Raw genomic sequence first — 22,449 nt, forward strand, 5'->3', positions numbered from 1 at the left:
AAAGAAAAAGAAGAAAAGAAAAAGAAAGTGTGTTTCTCTAGAAAGCCCAAACTCTTTAAGGATGATTTTTTTTACTATGCATCCCTCCCCCAAATTCAAAGCCTAGCCCAAAGTAGACACTCGGAAAATGAATTGGTGTGTGATCATTCATCCCTTCCTAGCATTCTTAAGGAAAGATCGACAAAGAATGGATTCAGGACACGCACATTCTCACTGCTGTCGGCAGAACACTGCTGCTGATAGCTCTATACATCTCTTATACCTGTAAAAATCTGATTCTGGAGATGAGGAGATGCTCAGAATTTCATGCAGAAATTTGAGCTTGGTTTGCTGTAGACACGTATTCGCCTTCTTCAACAATACAGCGCCTCTCAGTACTTATCTGAAGCTACCTCATTCTAATTTTATAAATTTCTAAATATAAAATAAATCATTTAACCAAAAACTAACTGTATCTACAGTGTATGGAACAAAGGAAGATTTCAAAGCCCATTAACTCACAGACGGTATGTTACTGGGAAATCTGGGCTGTATAATTAAAACCATTTAAATCTGATTAAAAAGACAGTGGGCTTTACTGCCTGCCACAATCTCGCTAATGGAAAGAAAACCAGTATCTTCTTTTTTTTTTTAATTACTATAAAATTATGAATTAGAACACACACCACCGCTTCACTGCCTCATGTTGCTGATAAGATCAGAGGAAAGACTCCTGACAGAGAAATATTCCTTACAGAGGTATAAATTATCTTCTGCTCTGCACCCAGCAGATATACTTCATATATATACAGATATATAGCTTCTGGATAAAGCCCCCAACAGGGAAAGAAAGGGTCCCCTGTCAGTCAATGTGAGTGGGGATCATTCTGGTGACCCCCAGTTTCAGAGCTAGTAATGTCTGATTCTCCTTCTCCTCTTTCTATTAAACTCTGAGGCTCAGTGTCTGAAGAGGGCTTGGAGCAAAGGGCTCCAAACAAGCAGATGACAGTTCTTTGTCCAGACATGGGAAAGTCTACATTTCGGTCTGAGCTAAAGGAGCATACCAAGAACTGTAAGATGAAACCTCCTTCCTCTCCCCACCCCTGCTCCTGGACTGAGAGAGGAAGGAGTCTGGACAGCCATGCCCACCCTACATTCCACCTGTCCATCACTAAGGGTTATATCACTGGTCCTGGAGGCCTAGAAGCACACCCAGGAAGTTCTGAAGAATATCAGGGTTATCCCTACCTAGGTTTGTGGTGTCAGATCACCACAGAAAAGCCCAGCACAGACACTTGTCCAAAGGTCCCTGAGAGAGAGGGGTGGGTCTGCCAAGCCTAGCACTAGAGCTGACATAGAGCCGGCTCCTGGTGGACAACAGGTCAACAGGCAATAAGTGGGTGACTACTGCATGTATTCTCTGTGTATGCCTCAATCTTTTCCATTGCAAAAGTCTTTAACTTGAAAGAAGGTGTCCCCAATTTACAGATGAGAAAACTAAGGCTCAAAACCAAAATAAAATGCATGATTCTGCCTGTACCTCATAGCCAATAAAGAACAGAGGAGGGATCCATGCCTAGCCAGGCACTGTGTCCTGTCTCTAGCCATCCAGAAACTTTACACAGTCCCTTCTTCTACCTTTGCAAGACACAACTGCTAAGGCTACATGGAACCTAAACTGGGTCAAAGGCTGGAGAAAAACAGGACAAACAGGAATCAACTGCTATGCCATTTCGTACAACAAGGAGATCAGGGTGCCAGCAACTCTTTTTGGATATAATTTACAGCCCTGAAAAAATCCTGTATGGGTGCCTGAATTTTTGCCATACAACCATTCTTCTAAGTTTGGTGGACTGTGAGATTCATTAGCTGGCCCACATCACATCCTCTCAACCACCTTGAAGCTTGTTGCTATAGTGACCACTTGCATTCACATGTAATTGCTTCCCTTCCCCTGCCTGTGGCCCCCACCACCACCCCAGCTGGCATCATATATGAAGCCCACCTCAGTAAGCCTGCCAGGGGCTGTGCAAATCTGGACACCATGGTGGTGGGAGCACTCTCACCACTCTGATCCTGAAAATGGGCTGATGGACAAGTCGTTTTCTATCTTTACTAAGAGACAGTCTACATGACTTCTTGGGACCCTCTGGGATGAAACCAGCTGGTCATGGCAGTGGCTAGCTCAGATTGGCTTTCCCTCCTTTTCTGATTCATGCTGGCTTTGTCCCTTTAGAGCAGGGGTCCTCAAACTTTTTAAACAGGGGGCCAGTTCACTGTCCTTCAGACTGTTGGAGGGCCATATTATAGTAAAAACGAAAATTATGAACAAATTTATATACACACTGCATATATCTTATTTAGAAGTGAAGAAACAAAATGGGAATAAATACAATATGTGGCCTGCGGGCCATAGTTTGAGGACCATTGCTTTAGAGCATATTTCAAAATACACTAATGGCATATCCACCTTTGCCTTGGGCTCTGGTGTGGCCTGAGGTAATGAGCTTCAGGCTTAGGGATCCTGTGAAAAGCCACTGGCAGTATAAGTCATCAAATGACTCCAAGAATGGCCCAACTGGACCTGAGAGGTAGTATAGGCATTAAGGCACCTGCTTTGCACATAGCCAAACCGGGTTCAATCCCCTGCACTGCATATGGTCCTCTGAACACAGCAAGGAGTGATCCCTGAATGCAGAGCCATGACTAAGCTCTAAGCATAGCTAAAATCCTCCTCAAAAAAAATAAAATAAAATAAGGCCCAACTGAGAGAGAAAGAAGAGACATGGAACTACAAAACACACCGTCAGGAATCTAGGGCTCAGACCTGCTCTCCATGTCTAGTTCAGAGTAGAAGCTGCTGTATACCCAGAAAAGTCTGGCAGCCTGCCATTCATCACTGCTATCCAGGAGGAGCCATGGCAGCAAGAACAGGCCACGAGGAAAGGACCACCCCCACAGAAATCCAAAATTCTGCAGGAAGTGTTTACTCCATACCCAGCATCCCCAAGTATAAGTCCCTGTCTTTGCTCCTGAGCATAGAGTGCAGAGGCCTACTAAGGGCAGGGCAGGGAACAGGTGGGGGCCTACAGGGTAGGCCCAGGGGTTGTGGGGAGCCGCCACTTAAGTGACTCTATCCCCTGGGTCTCTTGTCTCACCTCAAGTCCTAGATCAAGGTTAATATCCTTTCTATAATCTAGCAAGGGTAGGGACAACCATATCATTATGTGAACCCCTACCTGGCCAGCATTCAGTCCTCAAAGCCCAGACACTTCTAACAGGACTGCTAAGAAGTGCTAAGGACACCTCATCAGCACCCCCTTTCCCCTTCCACCAAAATTTAGCACCTTCTACACCTCCCAGGCCCTGCTGCTCAGACCTCTGAGTCTTGCCTCAAACTCCTACACTACCTGGAGTCGATCTGTCTGTGTGTGTGTCTGTCTGTGTCTTGTCTGTCTGTCTGTCTGCCTCTCCCCCCCTCCAAACAGACCTCCCCCCAGTTAGGATGCCACACATGAGTCTCTTCTTCCAGGCAGCCTTACCTGTTTGTTCCCAACCAGATTAGATTAGGCACTATTACCTCTGGGCTCCTAGGTTACATTTCTCATAACATGAATCAACACTCTTAGCCTAGGTCTAGGTCCCTGCCATACCTGGCTCTGGGTCACAGGACAGAGGGTCAGATTTTTGCACCTGCCTGAACACAGCCTACTAGGGTACACCCAGAGTGTGGTCTTGGTCAGGGTAGAAACCATTCCTTCAGCCCCTGGCAGCCTCCTGCCTCAAAAGGAAATTCCCATTTCTTCCCAAATCCTACCACCTGCCTTCTCAGCTGAAGTTAATAACTTTAAGGTAATTAAGTCCAGTAAACCGTAACCGATTACACTGGTGTGGCCTGCCGGTAACTCTCAGTGCAGGGTAGCTGGGTGGGGCAGATCCCAGGCCCAGCCTCCGGGGGCCTGACGCCCCTGGCAGAGATAAAGCTCTCTAAGCAGCCAGTCGCCTAATGAGACTGTCAGGGGACTTCTTAACGAGCAGCAGGGCCCGGCTCTGCAGCAGTGAGTGGAGCATTTCTATTCAATTAGTTGCTGCGACTGGGCCCAACAGACCCTTCCTGGGAGGTGAAGGAGCCCAGGCTTGGGGGGCAGCATTTACAAAGCCTGAGCTCCCCAGGCAGGACTAGCAGAGCTAGCCCAGCATATGGGCAATGCCAGGTCTCTGGGTACCATCCAGGGACTCCTCCCAGTGCCTGCAAACTGGAGGAGCTCTCAGAGGTGACACAAACGAGCCACCTAAAAGGTATCCAGAAATCTCCTAGTCACTAGAGATATATCAGGACAGGAAAGACCCAGCCCCATGCAAGAGGCTGCAAGAAGTGTGGAGACCAAGTATCCCAGTTCCAAAGTCCGGAGGGCAAAGAAGCCACCAGTGAGGACAGTGGTGAATGCTATGAGCTGTTGTGAGGGCTGCATTTACTCTCCTTGTGGGGAGATACCCCAGTCTGCTCTGCCCCTTTAACCCCCAGCTAAGGGGCAAAGGCAACCCCTAATGTAGCCAAGCAAATGGTCACTCCACAGCCACAAGCCTAATTCTCCATGCCAGGCTCGCTCCTGTCCAATCCTCAGATCTTATGAAAACCACCCTCTTATGAGAGAGAGAGAGAGAGAGAGAGAGAGAGAGAGAGAGAGAGAGAGAGAGAGAGAGAGAGAGAGAGAGAGAGAGAGAGAGACCAGTGAGACATCAATCTGCCCACAGTCAGGACACCCTGAGAGGATGAGGATTCACTAAGGGAACAGAGAGAAACAGGGTATAGAGGTGGAGGCAGAAACCTGGCAACACCATTTGAATACCTAGATGCAGCAATGCCTGAAGTCCATAACCCCTGGCCTTTCCTTTCCATGATCTGTTCTGTTAAATATCCCCCTTTCACTTAAACGAATATGAGGGTTCCTGACACCCACATGGTCGCTAAGGCTACTAGAGGGAACTGCAGAGCTTCGGCAGGTTTCCCTGATATGATGGATGGCAAGACAGATGATCCAGCTCAGCAATTCCACAGCTTCACAAAGGGCAACAACTTCCTCCCAAGCCAAGAGAGGCAGATTCTCCCCATACCCTCAAGGTGTTGCAGTTCAGCCACCTTCCAGCAGCCCAAGATGGATCCAACAGGCCACCTGAACAGCCCCCCAAAGAAGGCCAGAAGACCATCTACTACTTAGGTCATGGCCTGTGTGAGCTCACCAGAACACATAGACACAGGCCCCATGTGTGTGTTCTCAGACACAATACAGTTAGACAGTAACTCAACAAACACAGTTACAGCCAGGATAAGCCTGGGGATGGGGGGGCTGAGACACTACTGAGAATCATGCTCACAGATCTCACAGGAACAAACTAAGCCTCCAAAGAACCATGCATGACAGCATGGCAGCAAACAGGGGGCCTGGTACAGCCCAGCAAACAGGCATAGAGGCCAAAAATGGGCCTTCTGAAGAACTTGCCAAGACTGCAAGACACCAAGAACCTGAAACAGGACTAAGTGGGTAAGATGGTTATCATTTTGCCACTCAGTTTTGGGTTCCTCCCTTTAGAACTCGGCTGGCACAAGGGCACCAGGACACACAACAGAATCAGGGCTGGAGCACTCCTCGGTGCTCCAGTGGGCGCTGATGCCCATCACAGACCTGCTGTCCTGCCTTTAATGAGACAAATTTGCTTGGCAGGAGCTAAGTCGTCTGACATGCCACACCACCAAGCTGCTCTCCTGCCAGGCTCTCCTAATGGAGTTTTGATTCTTAACAACAGAGCTTCAAAGCAGCTCCAATCCCTCTCACCAGGAAGATCTAGCCCCTGCTTCCTCAGAAGTCAAGGTGCAAGGGTGAAGCTGCATGTTGCGAATGCAGGAGCACTGTTCATCGGTTGGGTCCCAAAACTCCTGAGGGCATTAGAGAGTGGGTGAGAGGGCAATGTTCCTACCCACTAAACCTGGAGGTCCAGTTATCTCATATCCTCACTTTGTCCCCTGTCTAGCCTAGGGGAGGCCAGGACAATGCCACCCCATTCCACATATGAGGGGACTGAGGTACACCCCCAATTCTGGCAGAGGATGCCCAGGTGGACATCTGAGGACTAGAAATTGCTCAGTGGGCTAAGAGCTGAGTGTCCGCAGCACCATGTAGTCCCCAGCACTTCCAGGATTGACCCCTGAGTGCAGAACAGAAATAGCCCCCAAACACTGAGTGGTATGGCCCCAAAACCAAAAAAAGTAAAAATGAGCACTGAGATTCTGGCTGACCCTGCTCCCAGACATCCCTCAACCCCGTAGCGGCCAACACCTGGGGCCCAGGGGTGAGCTTCTACTACCTCTGGGAAGCCCTTACAGTCACACTGTGGGTCTCAGAAGCAGGGGGCATCATCCCAATGGCCCCCAAGACGCTTAAAGAGCCACTCACCAAGAAAATGCCTTTTTGAAATGGAGTCTTCCTACCACTACAGCTCTTTCCTTTGTGCAGGGCCTCCAAAGGCCCCCCAGGAAGCACCAGTGACAGACAGGCAACACCCTAAGCTCAGCTTCTTTGCTGCAGGAAAAAGACAGAATCCAGAAGCCGAGGAGACAGGAAGGTGCAGCACAAGCAGGCTCAGGCAGCTGGACAGGGCTGCTGCACATTCAGGAAGCCTCTCACCCAGACACAAGACAGCCAGGCTGAAGGGGATCTCAGAGAGCAGGGGCCACAGGTGTCCATCTATCCTGCCATCCAGCCAGGAGCCTGTACTGAGTGACAAAGATGGGCTCTTTGTCACACCAGGCTTGGCTCTAACAGGATGAATACCTCACTGTCCTCAGATACCTGAGGTCCATCACAAATACATCAATAACATGACTGTGGGGGAACAGCACATGGAGAAGAGGGCTTTGGGATACAGAATGAGCAGGGTGCCATGTAGCATTGAGGTAAGGCTCTTGCAGGAAATGAGCAATAAGGCTGAGCTGAGTTGGGTAGGAGACTGGCAGAGGCCATGCGAATGAGGTCAGCCCCTGTCTGAGTTTCTGTAGCTGTGCAGACTCTGACCAGAACTGAATTTATTCAACAGAGAGACAGTGAAGGGTTCGGGCAGAAAATTGGATGGATTTTTCAGGCAATTCTGGTAATTCTGGTGGCTACCTTGATAATGGTAGGAAGGAAAGAGCAGTCAGCAAGTGACCTCAAGGGACAGCATAACTGAGGAGATATCAGTGGAGGTGGAGAAAAACAGATAAATACTAGAGATATCTCTCTTTTGGTTAAAAAATATATATAAGGCCTAGAAATATTGTTCAAAAGGCTGGAACACATGTTGTCATGCAAAAGACCCGACTGAATCCCAGGTATCACAGCTTCTCTAAACATCAAGTCTTGGCTCCCATAAAAAGCACTGAAAATATTGCTCCCATGTGATACAGCAATTTCCCTCTGGATTCTATCCCCAAAACACAAAAACATAATCAGAAAAGATCTCTGCGAGTTCTTTGCAGCACTGTTCACAATAGCCAAGATCTGGACACACCCTGGAATGCACAGCAGTTGGCAAAGAAGGTGCAGAATAGCTACACAGTGGAAGGCTATTTGACTTTAAGAAAAGATGAAGATTTGCCTTTGAGACAACATATATAGAACTACAGGGGCTCATGTTAAGTGATATTAGGCAGAAGGGGAATGACAAATCTCAGGTAATCTCACTCACAACTGGTTTATAGAGAAACAAGACAAGGGGCGATTCGAGATAAATGTAAACAAATCCTGAGTCTGGGGTCACCAAGACTGAGAGGGAGAAAGGGAAGGACAAAAATGGGTCGGGGGGGTGGGGGGAACAATAGCCTAGCAAATAGGGCATTTGCCTTGCATGTGGCACACCCAGACTCAATCCCCGGTATACGGTCCTCCAAGCTTGCCAGAAGTGATTTGTGAGCACAGAGCAGGAGTAACCCCTGAGCACTAATTGTGGCCCAAAAACAAAAATAAAAACAAAAACAAAAAGAAAGAAAGAAAGGACCTTGGGAGAGCCAAGAGAATGTCAGCATCCTGGTAATGGGTGTGATACAGTCACACTGACCTCCGAAAGCATAAATAGAAGCATATAAACATTGTTGTAGATCATGCGAATTCAATATGAATAAAAGAAAATGATAAAGTCTAGAAACAAAGGGCAGCTGGTGGGGGAGGCTTCTGCACAGCAGTGGGGTCAACAAGGAACCAGGGGAGTGTGATTCTCTCCCACTACTGCTACTACCCTTCCTGTTTGTTTTCTAAGCAACCCTTGCTTCCAATGTTCCCACTTGAGCCCTGGAGAACCTCAGCCCATGAGATCTGAGTAGAGCCGTGTCAGCAGTCACAGAAATATCAGGCCAACATCTGGACCTAGCTAGAAGAAGACCTGGGTGCCAGCAGAAGGAAAGATGAATAAAAAGAAAAGAAAAGAAAAGAAAAGAAAAGAAAAGAAAAGAAAAGAAAAGAAAAGAAAAGAAAAGAAAAGGAAGAAGATTAAAAAATAGAAGAGGATAAAGAAGATGAAGAGGAGAAGGAGGAAAAGGGGGAAGAGGAGGAGGAGGGAAAGAAGAAGTGAAGGAAAATAACAGCATGTAGCAGGCATCTCAAATTCAATTTATCTGGGGGCCACAGGAGGCAAAGTCGGGGTGATCCTTGAGTGCAAAGTCAGTAGTAAGCCTTGAACATTGGGGGGGGGGGGGTGTGACCCAACAACTAAAACAAAACAAAACAAAAAAAGATTCCTCTAGGGCAGGGCCACAAAATGTTGTATGGAGGGCCGCAAACAGCCCACGGGCCGCGAGTTTGAGACCCCTGAGTTTATTTGCCTTCCATAAAATCAACTATAGTTCAATCTCTAGTACATAGTGCCCTATGTCCTTCCAGGACACAGAGACAGGAGTAAAACCTGAGCATCATTGAGTGTGGCCCAAAAACCAAATGACTAGGCATGTTCTGATATTAAAATACAGGCTACAGGGCTGAAGCAATAGCAAAGTGGTAGGGTATTTGCCTTGCACATGGCCAATCCAGAACGGACTTGGTTTGATCCCTGGTTTCCTATATGGTCTCCCTATCCAGGAGTGATTTCTGAGCACATAGCCAAGAGTAACCCATGAGCATCATTGGGTGTGGCACAAAAACCAAAAATATATTTTTAAAAAAACCCAGCTACACTTACGCATGTTGGCACAAACTTGCAGTCTAGATATTCAAAATATAGATTCCTTTAGGAATTTCCTTAGCACAAAGAGCTTGCAGACACAGGAAAGGTCTCATAAAAGAGTGGACAGAGTTAGCTGCATTCCACAGGTGTAATCTCAAGAGTTGGCTTAGTCAAATGCCCCAAGAAACTCAAGTGGATCTCATTGAGACGCAAAGGATACCAGCAATAAGCAAGATGGCATTTGGCCACAGTTGAAAAGGAAGGGACACTGACTGTCCAAGGGCACAGCAGTGTTGATGGGTGAGCAGAGGAACAGCCCAGAGACACCCTAATCCCCAAAACTGTGAATATGCTAGGCAACATGGCAAAGCAGCAAGGCTGCAGATGGAATTAAGGTGATTAATAAGATAATTTAAAGATAGGAGGATTAAGCAAGATTATCCAGGTGGGTCCAGCAGAATCAAAAGATGCATAGGAAAGGAAAGGCAGAGGGACTTGAGGAGAGCAGCAAGGTAACAGCAGCCCACTGGGGAAAGGTCTCAAACTTTGTAGATGGAGAAGGGACCACAAACCTGCAAGTGAATTCAACCCCAGAAACTCCAGAGGGCGCTCTTACTGCTGACACCCACTTTTAACCTCCTGAGGGCTTCGGATCTGCAGAACTGTAAAATCATATTTTGTGAGATTTTTCTGTTTTTGTTATTTCAGGACACACCCTCCAATGCTCAGGGGTCACTTCTGGCTCTGCACTCAGGAATTACTCCTGGCAGTGTTCAGTGGATGCCAAGAATTGAACCCAGATCAGCCACGTGGAAGGCAAATGCCTTAACCACTGTACTAGATCCAGCCCAAAGTTTGTGTTTTTAACCAACCAAGTATGTGGATGCATTTGCTTTAGCACCAAGAAAGAGCAAATCCAGGGGTCATAGTAGACAGCCTCCTGCATCTTTGGGAAGTCACTATCCACACCTTGGTCATATCCCTAGAACAGGTGCCACTCAAGCTGTTCCCAGAGAGGACAGTGAGTGTGCCAGTGGGGACTGCAAGATCACAACCGCCTGGAACCTATATTTCTAGAAAGAAGCCAAGGACAATGCTAGGTCCTCAGAGCTTGGGAAGGGAGACCATGCCGCAGAATGGGCAGATGCTACCAGTCTCATGAGGTCAGGACACTGTCCAAGAAAAGCCCATAGAAAATAAACAAGCCCTTCAAACAGATATCATCAAGCTCCCACTGCACTGTCCTAACTTCTCTTTTTTGGTTGTTTTTTTTTGGGGGGGGAGGTGGGGCTCATTCCCAGCGGCACTCTGGGGTTACTCCTGACTCTGTGCTCAAAAATCGCTCCTGGCAGGCTCGGGAGACTATCTGGGATGTTGGGGATCGAACCAGAGTTCGTCTGATGTTGGCCACATACAAGACAAATGCCCTACTGCTGTGCTATCACTTTAGCCTTCTAACTTTTCATTTTATCCCATTGTTTCATTGTCATATTCTGAGACCATCAAGCTAGACTTGGGCAATTCTTGTCTTCTGCAAACACTGTTGTGATTATTGTAACTAAAAGAAACATTGCCTCACATATATCCCTTTTTTCTTCCTCTGCCACAAGTTATCATTCCACTCTATGTCAGATTGTCTACAGTCTAGCCAATAACTCATGTCTTTCACTTGCCATAAAGGGAGCTCCGAGAATGGAGGAAACCCGTGTTCAACCAATTCTCTCCAGCATGTGAGCATTTATATAAGCTACACAAGCAGACACTTTTTTTTTTCCCACCCCACAAGCAGACACTTTTAAACAATATGAAAGTTAAAAAATCAGTATCGGTGGGCCCAGAGAGATAGCACAGTGGCGTTTGCCTTGCAAGCAGCCGATCCAGGACCAAAGGTGGTTGGTTCAAATCCCGGTGTCCCATATGGTCCCCCATGCCTGCCAGGAGCTATTTCTGAGCAGACAGCCAGGAGTAACCCCTGAGCACTGCCGGGTGTGGCCCAAAAACCAAAAAAAAAAAAAATCAGTATCATTTGAGTATCTAGCAGACAGATTTTCACACTCACTTTTACATGTATTTTGTAACATTAAAATTAAATGTTAGATACAACATTTCAGACATCAAAATATTCTATTCCCCTGTGATTATTTGCTAAATTCAAATCCTCATCAAATGCTTATTTAGCTCAATGTGAGACATTCTTTCACATAAAGTCACCAACTGTCTCTAAAGGTAGCTTGTAAGAAACAGGTACAAATAAGCCCAAGACATAGAAGATAAAAATCTTAGGACTGACAAATTAGTTTCTCATTATCTCCCATAAAACGTATGCGTATCTCAGCATAAAAACTGCCATTTTATGCTGTTTTGAATAATTTGAAAAAAATAATGCAGCCACTAAAAGTAATGTTTACAAAATAGTGTACAGTTATTTTAGAAAAAGCCAATATGTTAAATGAAAAATGGGAGTATCCAACAGAACAGTTCTGAATGGGACTCACAGCTCTTCTAAACAGAATGGGAGAAAGAAGAAAATCGAAGACTCAGGACAATTTCTTCTTGTCTCTTGGGGCTTTCCAGCACCTTCCACATTTATCTAATGAGCACAAATGCCCTTTTTCTCTTTCACATTTCTAAAGTAAAACATGCTTGCTTTAGTAATGCATTTCTTTGATAATGGGAAGAGACTATTTAATAAAAAAAAGCTGTAAATACAGAAGTCAATCTGGGATCTTTCTTTAAAAAATATAATTGTGGGCTCGGAGCAGTAAAATAGAGGGTAGGAAGTTTGCCTCGCAAGCAGCTGACTAGGGTTCAATCCCAGGCATCCCATATGGTTCCCCAGGCCCATCAGGAGTGATTTCTGAGTGCAGAGCCAGGAGTAACCCCTGAGCACTGCCAGGTGTGGCCCCAAAACAAAAGAAAATGCAATCATTGATGAAAGGAGGCACAAGAAAATATCAACAGTCACCAAAGACGCCAAGATGGTCTTCTCTTGAGGAACAAGAAACAGGGAAGGGGTTCCTGTTTGCGAACACCAACTGGAGACCTTCAATAAACAATTCCCATTTGTCCCATCTCATAAAAGCCTCCCAATAACTCTCTAAGGTATGAGTTTTCTCTTTAAACAGCCATGAAAACAACAGCACTGTGAGGGCCAAATCTCTCCCTGCCCAAGGTCACAGGGAATGTGAGGTACAAAAGATTTGAGCCCTTTCATAGGCTCCAGGAACCAAGCCCTATCAGGTCAAAATTGGGGACAATGTCAACTCAATTCAAATCATATGGGATCATTAGGAGCTTTGCCAGCCTATGATGGTAATGACTTTGTCACTCATCCTTGGCCATCTGACCCATTCCTACCCAAATTGTATCTATCTCCTATGTCCTGCTGCTGCAATAACACCCTGCCCAATACAGAAAAAAGATCTCCTTTGGGGCCCAAAAGATAGTACAGCAGTTAGGCTCTTGCCTTCCTCACAGAAAATCCAGGTTAGATCTCTGGCATCACATAAGGTTCCTGCAAGCACCTCCAATGGTCCGGGAGGACAGAGTCAGTTGCAAGTACTGAGCACCAAGTGTGGCTCATGAACAGGAAGGAAGGAAGGAAGGAAGGAAGGAAGGAAGGAAGGAAGGAAGGAAGGAAGGAAGGAAGGAAGGAAGGAAGGAAGGAAGGGAGGGAGGGAGGGAGGGAGGGAGGGAGGGAGGGAGGGAGGGAGGGAGGGAGGGAGGGAGGGAGGGAGGGAGGGAGGAGAGGGAGGGGAGGGAGAAGAAAAGCACCCAGAGATATGGCCTTACAGTGCCCAACAGAGCCCTATGCAAGGGAGAAAGTGTTTCTGAGCTTTTTTCTGCACCCTGAGATCCTTAAGGAGTTGGCTCCCCACCATCCATAAAGACATCCTGGCGATGTCTATCAACAAGACCATGGATAACAATGTGCATTTCTTCCCACATGGTCTGAAACTGCAACTGTAGAGCAGTTTTAAACAGCACAGACTTAACTGCAGCACCTGCTCTGTATCTCTCCACCTGGACACCTGCAATCCCAGCCCCAGACATCCCAGTCTTCCTCCCTCCCACTATGTGCACATTTTCTTCACCACACCATCTTAGATGACCAGCCTGACATCCTTGGAGACTCAAACACGTTTCCTCTTATACAAACAGAGAAAATGAAAAGCAGGTTCCCTGCCTGCAAAGGCCCTTCTGCGAAGACCTATATCTCCATGACAAAGTTGCTTTGGAGTCTAAAAACTGAGTATCCCATGGTAACATTTGGTTTCTACTGTGTTGTTTAACTTGCTTAATAAGGTGACAACTAACCAAAAATAAATAAATAAATAAATAAATAAATAAATAAATAAATAAAGCGACAACTGCTTTTAAAAAAAAATTTTTATGGAGCCAGAAATATAGTACAGGTATTTGTCTTACATCAGCCAAGCCGGGTTTGATTCCCAGCTCCATTCATATACAGTCCACCAAGCCCTGTCAGGAGTGATCCTTGAGCACAGCCAGGATGACCGAATAAAAAATTAAAAATTAAATATTTTTACATTAAAGTCTATATTTAGGAACTTTTGGGAGAGAATCAGCCCATCTCCAATCCTAGGCTTTCCACCCCCAAATGGAAACATAATGTGAATTAACGTTAACAGTAAAGTGCTATGAAATCCTGTCCCTTTAACAGATGACATCTCTGGCCCATACACAGCTCACCTTCCTATTATCTCCCCAAGATCCTCAACCTGTGCCAAGGCATTGTCCTCAGTCCCACAGGAGTCCACTGCATCATTCAGGAACTACTCCCACGCCGCAGAGTGGATGACAACTGAAACAAGGTATATCACGGAGATTCGGAGAAAGGAAGCACCGGTGGAATACCCGCATCCCTTTGCATACAAGGAACCTCTGGGGACAGGAGACATGTACTTCTGGACTTGGTCCTGGGTCCTGAGAACAAAGGACTGTCCACAGAGATATGAGAATGGGGTACATATCAAGGACACTGGAGACACTCAGAAACTTTACCCCCTCAATTCCCACCCCTCTGAAGGTCACTCATGCTAATGGAGGCCCCTCTTCTGGCTGGACCAAACACCAATATGAAAAGCAGGGTCCTGTTAGTAGAGTCCAGACTATGATAGGACATGGTCTTAGAGAAAAGAAAGATGGAAATTCCTCCTCCCTTACCTCCATGCATCACCCCAATCACCACCGCCCCAAAAACACACTCCACACCTTGGACCTTCGGGGCTGCTCTCCTTTCTGCTGCACCCAGCACTGAAATATTCCCCCAAGACCTCTGTCCCTCACAAAATACTCTCTCTCCTCTCTCTCTCTCTCTCTCTCTCTCTCTCTCTCTCTCTCTCTCTCTCTCTCTCTCGCACACACACACACACACATACTTATTCTACCTGATGTCAGTTTTTTTCTCTCTCTCTCACACACTACCTGATGTCAGTCTTTTCTCTCTTATCTCTCTCTAATTCCTACACTACCTAATGTCAGTCTTTTCTCTCTCTTTCTCTCTCTCTCTCTCTCTCTCACACACACACACACACACACACACACACACACACACACACACACACACAGTACTCCTGAGCACCAACTCTATAGCAATGAAAGGACTATGAGCTCAGCATGCTAGAACCAACCAGTCCCCCTGCGACAACTGCACACCCTTCATCCTCAGCACTCCATGCCCGGGTGTGAGCAGTTGAGGAGATCAGGGCTAGGCAGATGTCGAAGGAGAGAGCTCAGGCCCGAACTCGAGGCAGTGGACCCTGTAGTCTGAGCTACCCCTTTTCCAGGGCTGAGTTTTGAGCCAGGTGGAATAGGAAATTTGACTGTAGAGAGGTGCAGACCAATCCCCTTCCCCCGTCCACGGTCATCCACCTGTTGCCTTTGCAGGGCAGAGGCTTCATATTATGAGGGCCTCTTCCACACCCCGACACCCCATCTCACTCCCACCCAACGCACAGAGGCCTGGCCCAACTCCTCTCCTTTCCTGATCAAACAGCGCCCACCTCTGGCCCAGGCGGGGCCGGCGAGAGAGAAACCGGCTCCAACCCGGAGGCGGAACACGGCGGAGAACGAACCACACTGCACCAAGCGGGCCAAAACTGGGTGTCCCCCCAAAGTGGAGGACAGAGATGCTGGGGAAGCTAAATGCAGCGGCACGAAACGAGAAGTGAGTGCAAGGGAGAGCAAAGCAAGCGGACTCGGGCGCCACGCGCCCTGAGTGCAGATTGACGGGGACTGCGGCCCATGGAGGTCAGAGGGGTTCCAGCCAACCCCAGGTACCCCGCATCCAGACACACCCACCCGCAAATACTCGGGAAACAAAGGCGCGCCCCAAATCACTCACGCCTGCGCAGCCAGCGCTATAAGCACCCACGCTCACACCCCCGACACACCCCGCAAGAAGGGAGCCTGCCTGCCCGGCTCTCTCTTCCAAGCCGAGCTCTGCAGGCAGGGCACTCACTCCCGGCACACCCGCAGACTTGGGCACCCCAAGAGCGCGGGACAGCAGGCTCCCGCGTGCACCCGGCTCTGCACCCGGTTTCTCACCGCAGCCAACCCCGTCGCAGCCCCCTTGGGGGGGTTCAACGTGGTTGTGGCACCTCCTCCCAGCCAACCTGGGCTCTGCGGCCACTCACCTTCCTGCACCGCCTGGAAAGGATTGTTCGCCTCGATGACCTTGATGGAGTAGGTGATCTTCTCGCTCTGGAGGATGTCATCGTTGAGGCTCAGGTCCGAAACGGCCAGCTGGAACACCCTGTCGTCCTTGGCCGCGTTCTCCTCGAAGATGGCACCTGCAGGAGAGGTGCCACGGGTCAAGGTCCGTCCTGCATGGAGACCTCCTCTCCCTCCCCACCCCACCTGCACTCTGGGGCCCGGCCCCTGGTGGTGACAGTCAACCAATATGCACGAAACATATGTACACGCGGTTGACATGAGTCACATGTTCATCATACATGCTGCAGCCTTGCTGTCCACGTGTCTCACCAAGACACTTCCTGCCAGGCCAGGCCCCATGCAATGAACTGATTTGGGATAACCTCGGACAGCACCAGGGTGCTCAGATGTAACCCCCAAGTGTCATCCCCAGCACCAAGTTATCCAAGTCGGTCCCAAAATGCAGGGATGACCTGCTCCTGCTCTGGCATCCCCCTTTGGAGAAAGCTGAGGAGCTGACCACCTTGGGGCATTCTACTCCATCCCTGTCTGACCCTAGCGGGGTTGACATGCTCAGAAAAGTCCGTCTTAACAGGGCTTGACAGTCTAGAACTGGGCTGAGGGCTCCTCCAGTACCGACTTCTAGCTGCACTTCCTCCTTCACAGTCCAGGCTCTGGAGTCTTTCTACCCCATCCCAGGACTGGCTCCCCTCACCTCCAGAGCTGACAGCCAGATGGGAGAGGAAGGAAGCCCCGTCTACAGTACAACAGAGCCGCAATGCTGACTGACCCAAAGAAAGACTCAAGCTGGCAGGGCAGGAAGCGCGTTGGGCCCCGGGTCCCCCACGGGGAAGTGTTGCAGCTCACCAAGCTTAGGCCAGGCTTCCACTATCCTATCCTCCCAAGCCCCCCCCCCCTATCTTCCTCTCCTGGCCAGTCCCACCTTCCCAGTCTCCTCACACCTCCCAACACCCAGAGTCTTCTCAGTGTTTACTGCCTGGTCTTCCCCAACTTCCGGCAAGGAAAGGCAAGGCGACTGCAGAGGGACTTCAAAGGCCTGCGCTGGCAGTCCCCCCCACCTGACCCGACTTCCTGGGATTCCTCTCCGGAGGCTTCCAACTCCCACACACTCCCCGGCTCTTGGCTCGGTCGCCCCCAGCTCCTCTCCTCTGTTCCCTCTTCAGTTCAGTGCTTGCACTCATCGCTTCCCGCCTAGCCTCGTGGGGAGGGGGGGGGCCGGAGTTTGCACTCCCCACTTCTCAGTCCTACCCACGCTTTTTCACCGACCCCCAAAAGGAAGAAACATCCCCCCCTCCCCAGGACCGAGTTGCCGTCGCAGAGAAAAACACACGGACACACACACACATACACACACACAGAAGGCGTCCAGCTGCCAGTGTCCACTTCCCGAGGCCGACACATAGGGAGCGACCCAGGCTCCCCATGGCCCTCGCACACCCCCCAAAATTCTCTCGCAGCGACCCCAACACGGTGCCAAGGCCCGCGCACAGCGACACACGCTGCTGACAGCACCCACCCCCATCCACCAGGCTCCTTGGGCCTCTTGGAGGGATCGAACCTTGCTCTGCCAACTTAACGAGCTCCAGGGTGGGCTAGGCTATGCCAGACTCGTGCCCACCCCACCTCTCATCACCAACACCACCACCCCCCAAAAAAGCTCTGTCGTGTTGGAGACAGCCCCACAGTCCCGCAGCAACCAAGTGCGGGTCTAGACGCGCGCGTCCAGGCGCGGCCCTAAGTGTCGGCAGAGGCCGCGGGGAGCCCCAGGGGAGCGCGGCGCGGAGCTGGGGGGCACACCTCGCCCGGGGACGGGGAGCCGCCAAGTTTGGACACCATGCCGCGGGGGTCCCCCTTCACCTAACCCAACCCAGCGCAGCCTCGGCCCCGCCAACGCCAAGCCAAGCCAAGCTCACCGATGTGGATGATGGAGTCGGCCCGCACCGACACGCACTGGCAGATCCAAGGGAGAAGCCACAGCGTCAGCGTTTCCATGTCCCCCGGGCGCGCGGTTCATCGGATGCCCGGGGCCCGGGGCGAGGCCGTGGGCAACGCGGAGAGGAGCGGAGCGGAGGCGGGGGAGGCGGCGGTCCGGGTGCGAGTCCCGGGCCGCTCTCCCCGGGAGCCGAACCCGCCCGTGCTGTCTGTCTGGGCTCGTCCCGGTGTTGCCCACCGCGCGCGCCCGGTGCCCTGGAGCTCCAGCCCAGCCCAGCCCTGCCCTGCCCAGCCCCGGCCCCGGCCCCAGCCGTGCGCTCTGCTCCGCTCGGCTCTGTCTGCCTCCTGCTCCCGCTCCGGCTCCGCTGGCGGCTGCTGCGGAGATGCTAGCAGCCCCCTACCAGCCAGGCCGGCTTGGCGTGGCGTGGCGTGGCGTGGCGGTGCTCCCCACGGCTCGGTTCGGTTCGGTTCGGCTCGGCTCGGGCGGCTTCGGGCTCCCCGGGCTGGCTCAGTGCGCGCACGGTTTGTGTGTGTGTATGTGTGTGTGCGTGTGTGTGTGTGTGTGCGTGTGTGTGTCTGCGCCCCGGAGAGGAGCGAACTGCGGAGGGAGGACGCCCCCTCCTCCCCGCCCCCTGCTCCCCGCCCGGCTCCCCCTGCGCTCCCCTCCCCGCAGCCACGTGACTGCGGAGCTCGCCGACTCCCCGGTTCCGATGGGGCTGCCAGGGGGTTGGGGGGTTCCGGGCGCGGGAGGTTGGCGGGGGGCGACGCGCGCGAGGCTGGCTGGCTGGTTTGCAGGGACCGACCCGGGCGGTGATGGCACACGGAGATGGCACAGAGAGAGAGAGAGAGAGACAGAGAGCCTCGGTGGCTCCATTCTCTCGGGGGAAGGGGAAAGGCTAGCTTGGACGGACTGGCCACTAGCTGGACCCCCTAGATTGAGGGGGGTGTCCCCGAGAGCGCCCACCCCCGACTCCTGCCCCCTATTGCAGACCCTTGGCTGACAGCCACCGGCAATGCCAAATTGGGTTTCGCCCACCCAGCGCTGGGATGCAAAAAAAAAAAAAAGGGGGGGGGTGCCTACGGGGACCTCTGCGGACTCGAACCCCCGAGCCAGCGATGCGGATTCTCTCTCGCACGCGCGCTCCGCCTCCGCCCCCTCTCCTGCACCCCGGAGTGCGCCCGAGCCATAAGCTGGGACTCTGAAGCCCAATTCATGGCCGGAAACCGAGGCGGCCGTGACCGCGGCGCCTGGACGTGAGGAGCCTTTCAAGCGGCCGGCGGGCTCGAACGCGAACCCGGGCGCAGAGCCCGGTGCTCCAGGCTGGAGCGCGCGCGGACCGCTGCTGGGACTCGAGCGGAGCCTGAACTTGGCGGCTTACCTTACCGGCTGCTTGGAACCCACCACCCCAAGTCCCAGCCGGACTGGGCATACTCATTATTTTGGGGGACTCATTATTTTGGTTTTTGGGCCACACCCCGTGACGCTCGGGGGTTACTCCTGGCTCTGCGCCCAGAAAACGCTCCTGGCTTGTGGGGGGGGGGTGGGGACTATATGGGACTCCGGGGGATCGAACCGTGGTGCATCCTAAGCTAACGCGAGCAAGGCAGACGCCTTACCGCTTGCGCCACCGCTCTGGCCCCTTGGGGGAGACTTTTGAGCCTTTGCCGGAGCCGGATTCCACGAAGCTGAGCGTGCCTGGCAAGGACTAGGGTGTGGGGACCTGTCCCAGAAGCTGAAGGAGCTCCTCCCTGGCTCCAAGTTTCCGACCATGCTCCAGGATTTGCAGCCACCTGCCCTGCCTGGAACCTCCCGGTGCGCAGAGAGAGGCAAACACCTAAACAGAGTCAATGGGTGGCAGCGAGGATGTGAATGAGTGTTGTAGGTACTGTGTCCAGAGCTCTGACCCAACGGTAGAGGAAGTGCGGGGAATGGCTTCCTAGAGGTGGGGACGATTTTAAAGGCTTGGAGGAACTATTCAAGGCAGAAGAAGACAAGGAAGTTTCCAGGTTTCTAGGCTCTGGATGCTGCTTATGTGAAGCCAAAAGAGAGAGAAAAAGAAAATCACATGTGGGGTGTGCGCGCTTGTATGTGTGAGTTTGTGTCCCAAGCTGTCATGGGTAGAGCAAAGTCATTGACAATATTTTACTTGGAAAGATGGGCGGGGGGGGGGGGGTTTACAGATGATACCCTGCAGGCCTGGAGAACAAAGAGTAAGGTGGCCCTTGCCAAGACTATGGGGCAAAAGAGAATAAATTCCAGAAGGATTTTGAGGAAGCCATAAAATCCCCTGCAGGGGTGCACTGCTGGGTCAGGGGTGCTGTTTTCACAAAACTCAAGAAACCCATTTGGAGGCCATGAATTGCAAGATATATCCCATCCTACCTCTCCTAATACCATAATTTCATTTTTATTCCCATAGCATCCTGCCATTGGCTGACTGAAACATAGGGAGAGGGTTGACAGGTCCTACTGAATGATGACTTTGTTTCCGGAAAGATGGACTTTATTCTATAACAGTGGTGGTTCCTGGGAGGGAGTTGGTGGGGAGGACTTTACCTTGAAAGTAGAGTGGGTGTGATCATGGCATAAAAGTTCAAATCTGAGGTATGAGAATTGTAAGGTTAGGGATCTCCCAGAGAGGTGAGTCAATAGTAAAGGAGACGTGTAAGACTTCTGACCCTGCTTCCCAGTTGGGTTTTATCCTGATCAGTGTTTTTGCTGTGTCAAGGTAGGGTGAAGGCAGTAAGACAAACCTCATGAACCCCACTCCAGATTCTCAGGAGAAAACTACACACACACACACACACACACACACACACACACACACACACACACACACACTTATTATATAGAAACCTCAATTGATAGAGCAGTGCTTCTCAATTATTTTCTGCCATGCCCCCCTAGAAAGAAGAAAACATTTTTCACGCCCCCCGCGTGACTATAAATATATCTTTATTTAAAAAAAACTTTAACCTGCAAAACAAAATATATAAAATAATTTGAGCTGATTTTTTAAAACAGAGGTGATGTCTGGATTAATGGCTACAATGAGCACGTTTTGCAATGCCTAACTTTTTGAAGCAGGACACAGCAACTCTCAGCTCCAGAGACATAGAGAGATATAAACATGGGGCTTAGCTTGTTATGACAGTGTTTGCCAAGGTCAAATGCATCCCTTTTTCGGAGCCTCGCGCCCCCCTGGGGGGCACATCCCACTATTTTGGGAAGTAACCTCACCTTTTTTCTGAATACCCCACTTCCCTTTCAACTAGCTTCCAAAGTTCGGGGTGCTTCACCTCCCAGTACACATCCTTGTACAAGCCACTAAGTCACTTCAGCTTCCCTTGATGGACAAAAATATCCTGAACACCCCTAACTGACCAAAAAGGGAGCACTACATAGGTCCCATTTATCCTAGTGCTATCAGCCTATAGCTATCAGCTACCATAGTAGCTGGAGGCGTCAGCAATACCTTCTTGTAGACTGGAAAATTTCTGTCCTCTTGGCAACCTAAAGTTAGGATTGCCTAGTAGTTCCCAGGACATGGGACTACAGGGTGCTTTGTCATGTTTGAGTCCTTAATTACTTATTGATCTTATGCAGCCCAATCTCCTTAAGCCTTGATAACCAAAACAAAAAATTTTTACCTGATGAACAAGTTCAACCCTATTGCAATAACCTTTCTGAAAAGAATAGATGTCATCTCTGAATAGCACGATGCATACATATGCTTTTTTTGTGGGGGAAACTAAGGCTTCAACAAAGAATTGACCCAGGCAAGGGGTGAGTTCTTAGTCAAACCAAGATGTGTTCTTGACACAATGGTTTATCCATAGAAATGAGAACTGAGTCAATAAGTCCTTTTATAGAGTAGAACCTACATGCATGGTGGCTTTTTCTAATAGATGCTTCTAAGGATAACTAGTTGATACTTCTACAGGGCTTACCACTGCTCCCTACATCTTACCTAAGCGGTGGTTAGACCCAACCTCTATAAAGAAAACTGAAGACGGATGCAGAAAAGACAGATTGGGCTGGTCCATCACAACTCTCAGCTAGAACACAACCAAAAGTTGTTAAAGCCAAGAATGAAAACATGCTCTCAAGGCAAAAAGTAGACACAGGGTCCACTTTATTGTAAATTAAGAGTTTATTGTTCCAGAAATTTAGACTTAGCCTTTCTCTTCTTTTTTTCTTTTTTTTCTTTTTTTTCTTTTTTTTTGTTGTTGTTGTTGTTTGGTTTTTGGGCCACACCCGGCATTGTTCAGGGGTTACTCCTGGCTGTCTGCTCAGAAATAGCTCCTGGCAGGCACAGGGGACCATATGGGACACCGAGATTCGAACCAACCACCTTTGGTCCTGGATCAGCTGCTTGCAAGGCAGGCAAACACGGCTGTGCTATCTCTCCGGGCCCAGCCTTTCTCTTCTATCTTCTTTCGAACCCTTCCTCCTATTGAACCAAGTACCAACTGAGTCCCAACCCTCCCAGGCCATATTGCCTTGGCCTATGCCCTGACTTCCTACTTGTTGCAGGTAGAACTATGACTAACCAACACTGCAGGGGAACCTTTCTCCCAAACTTGTTTCTCCAGCCCTTGGAAAAGGCACAATACTGGATGGTGAAAGATACACTTGCTAGGTATCCC

The 22,449-nt window shown here is 50.0% G+C and overlaps 1 protein-coding gene across 1 annotated transcript in view; it reads right to left on the reverse strand.

Annotated features, from left to right (window-relative positions):
• GRID1 (glutamate ionotropic receptor delta type subunit 1) overlaps nucleotides 1-18,034 on the reverse strand; it is an 809,472-nt gene extending 791,438 nt beyond the window's left edge. The window contains exons 1-2 of the mRNA XM_049790649.1: nucleotides 17,781-18,034; nucleotides 15,828-15,983 (exon numbers count right to left, since the gene is read on the reverse strand). Of these exons, the coding sequence (XP_049646606.1) occupies nucleotides 15,828-15,983; nucleotides 17,781-17,859 (235 nt within the window). The 5' untranslated portion in view covers nucleotides 17,860-18,034. The remainder of the gene's footprint in view (nucleotides 1-15,827; nucleotides 15,984-17,780) is intronic.
• Nucleotides 18,035-22,449: the final 4,415 nt, after the last annotated feature.

Source organism: Suncus etruscus, chromosome 17 (assembly GCF_024139225.1).
Source record: "Suncus etruscus isolate mSunEtr1 chromosome 17, mSunEtr1.pri.cur, whole genome shotgun sequence".
Taxonomy (NCBI): domain Eukaryota; kingdom Metazoa; phylum Chordata; class Mammalia; order Eulipotyphla; family Soricidae; genus Suncus; species Suncus etruscus.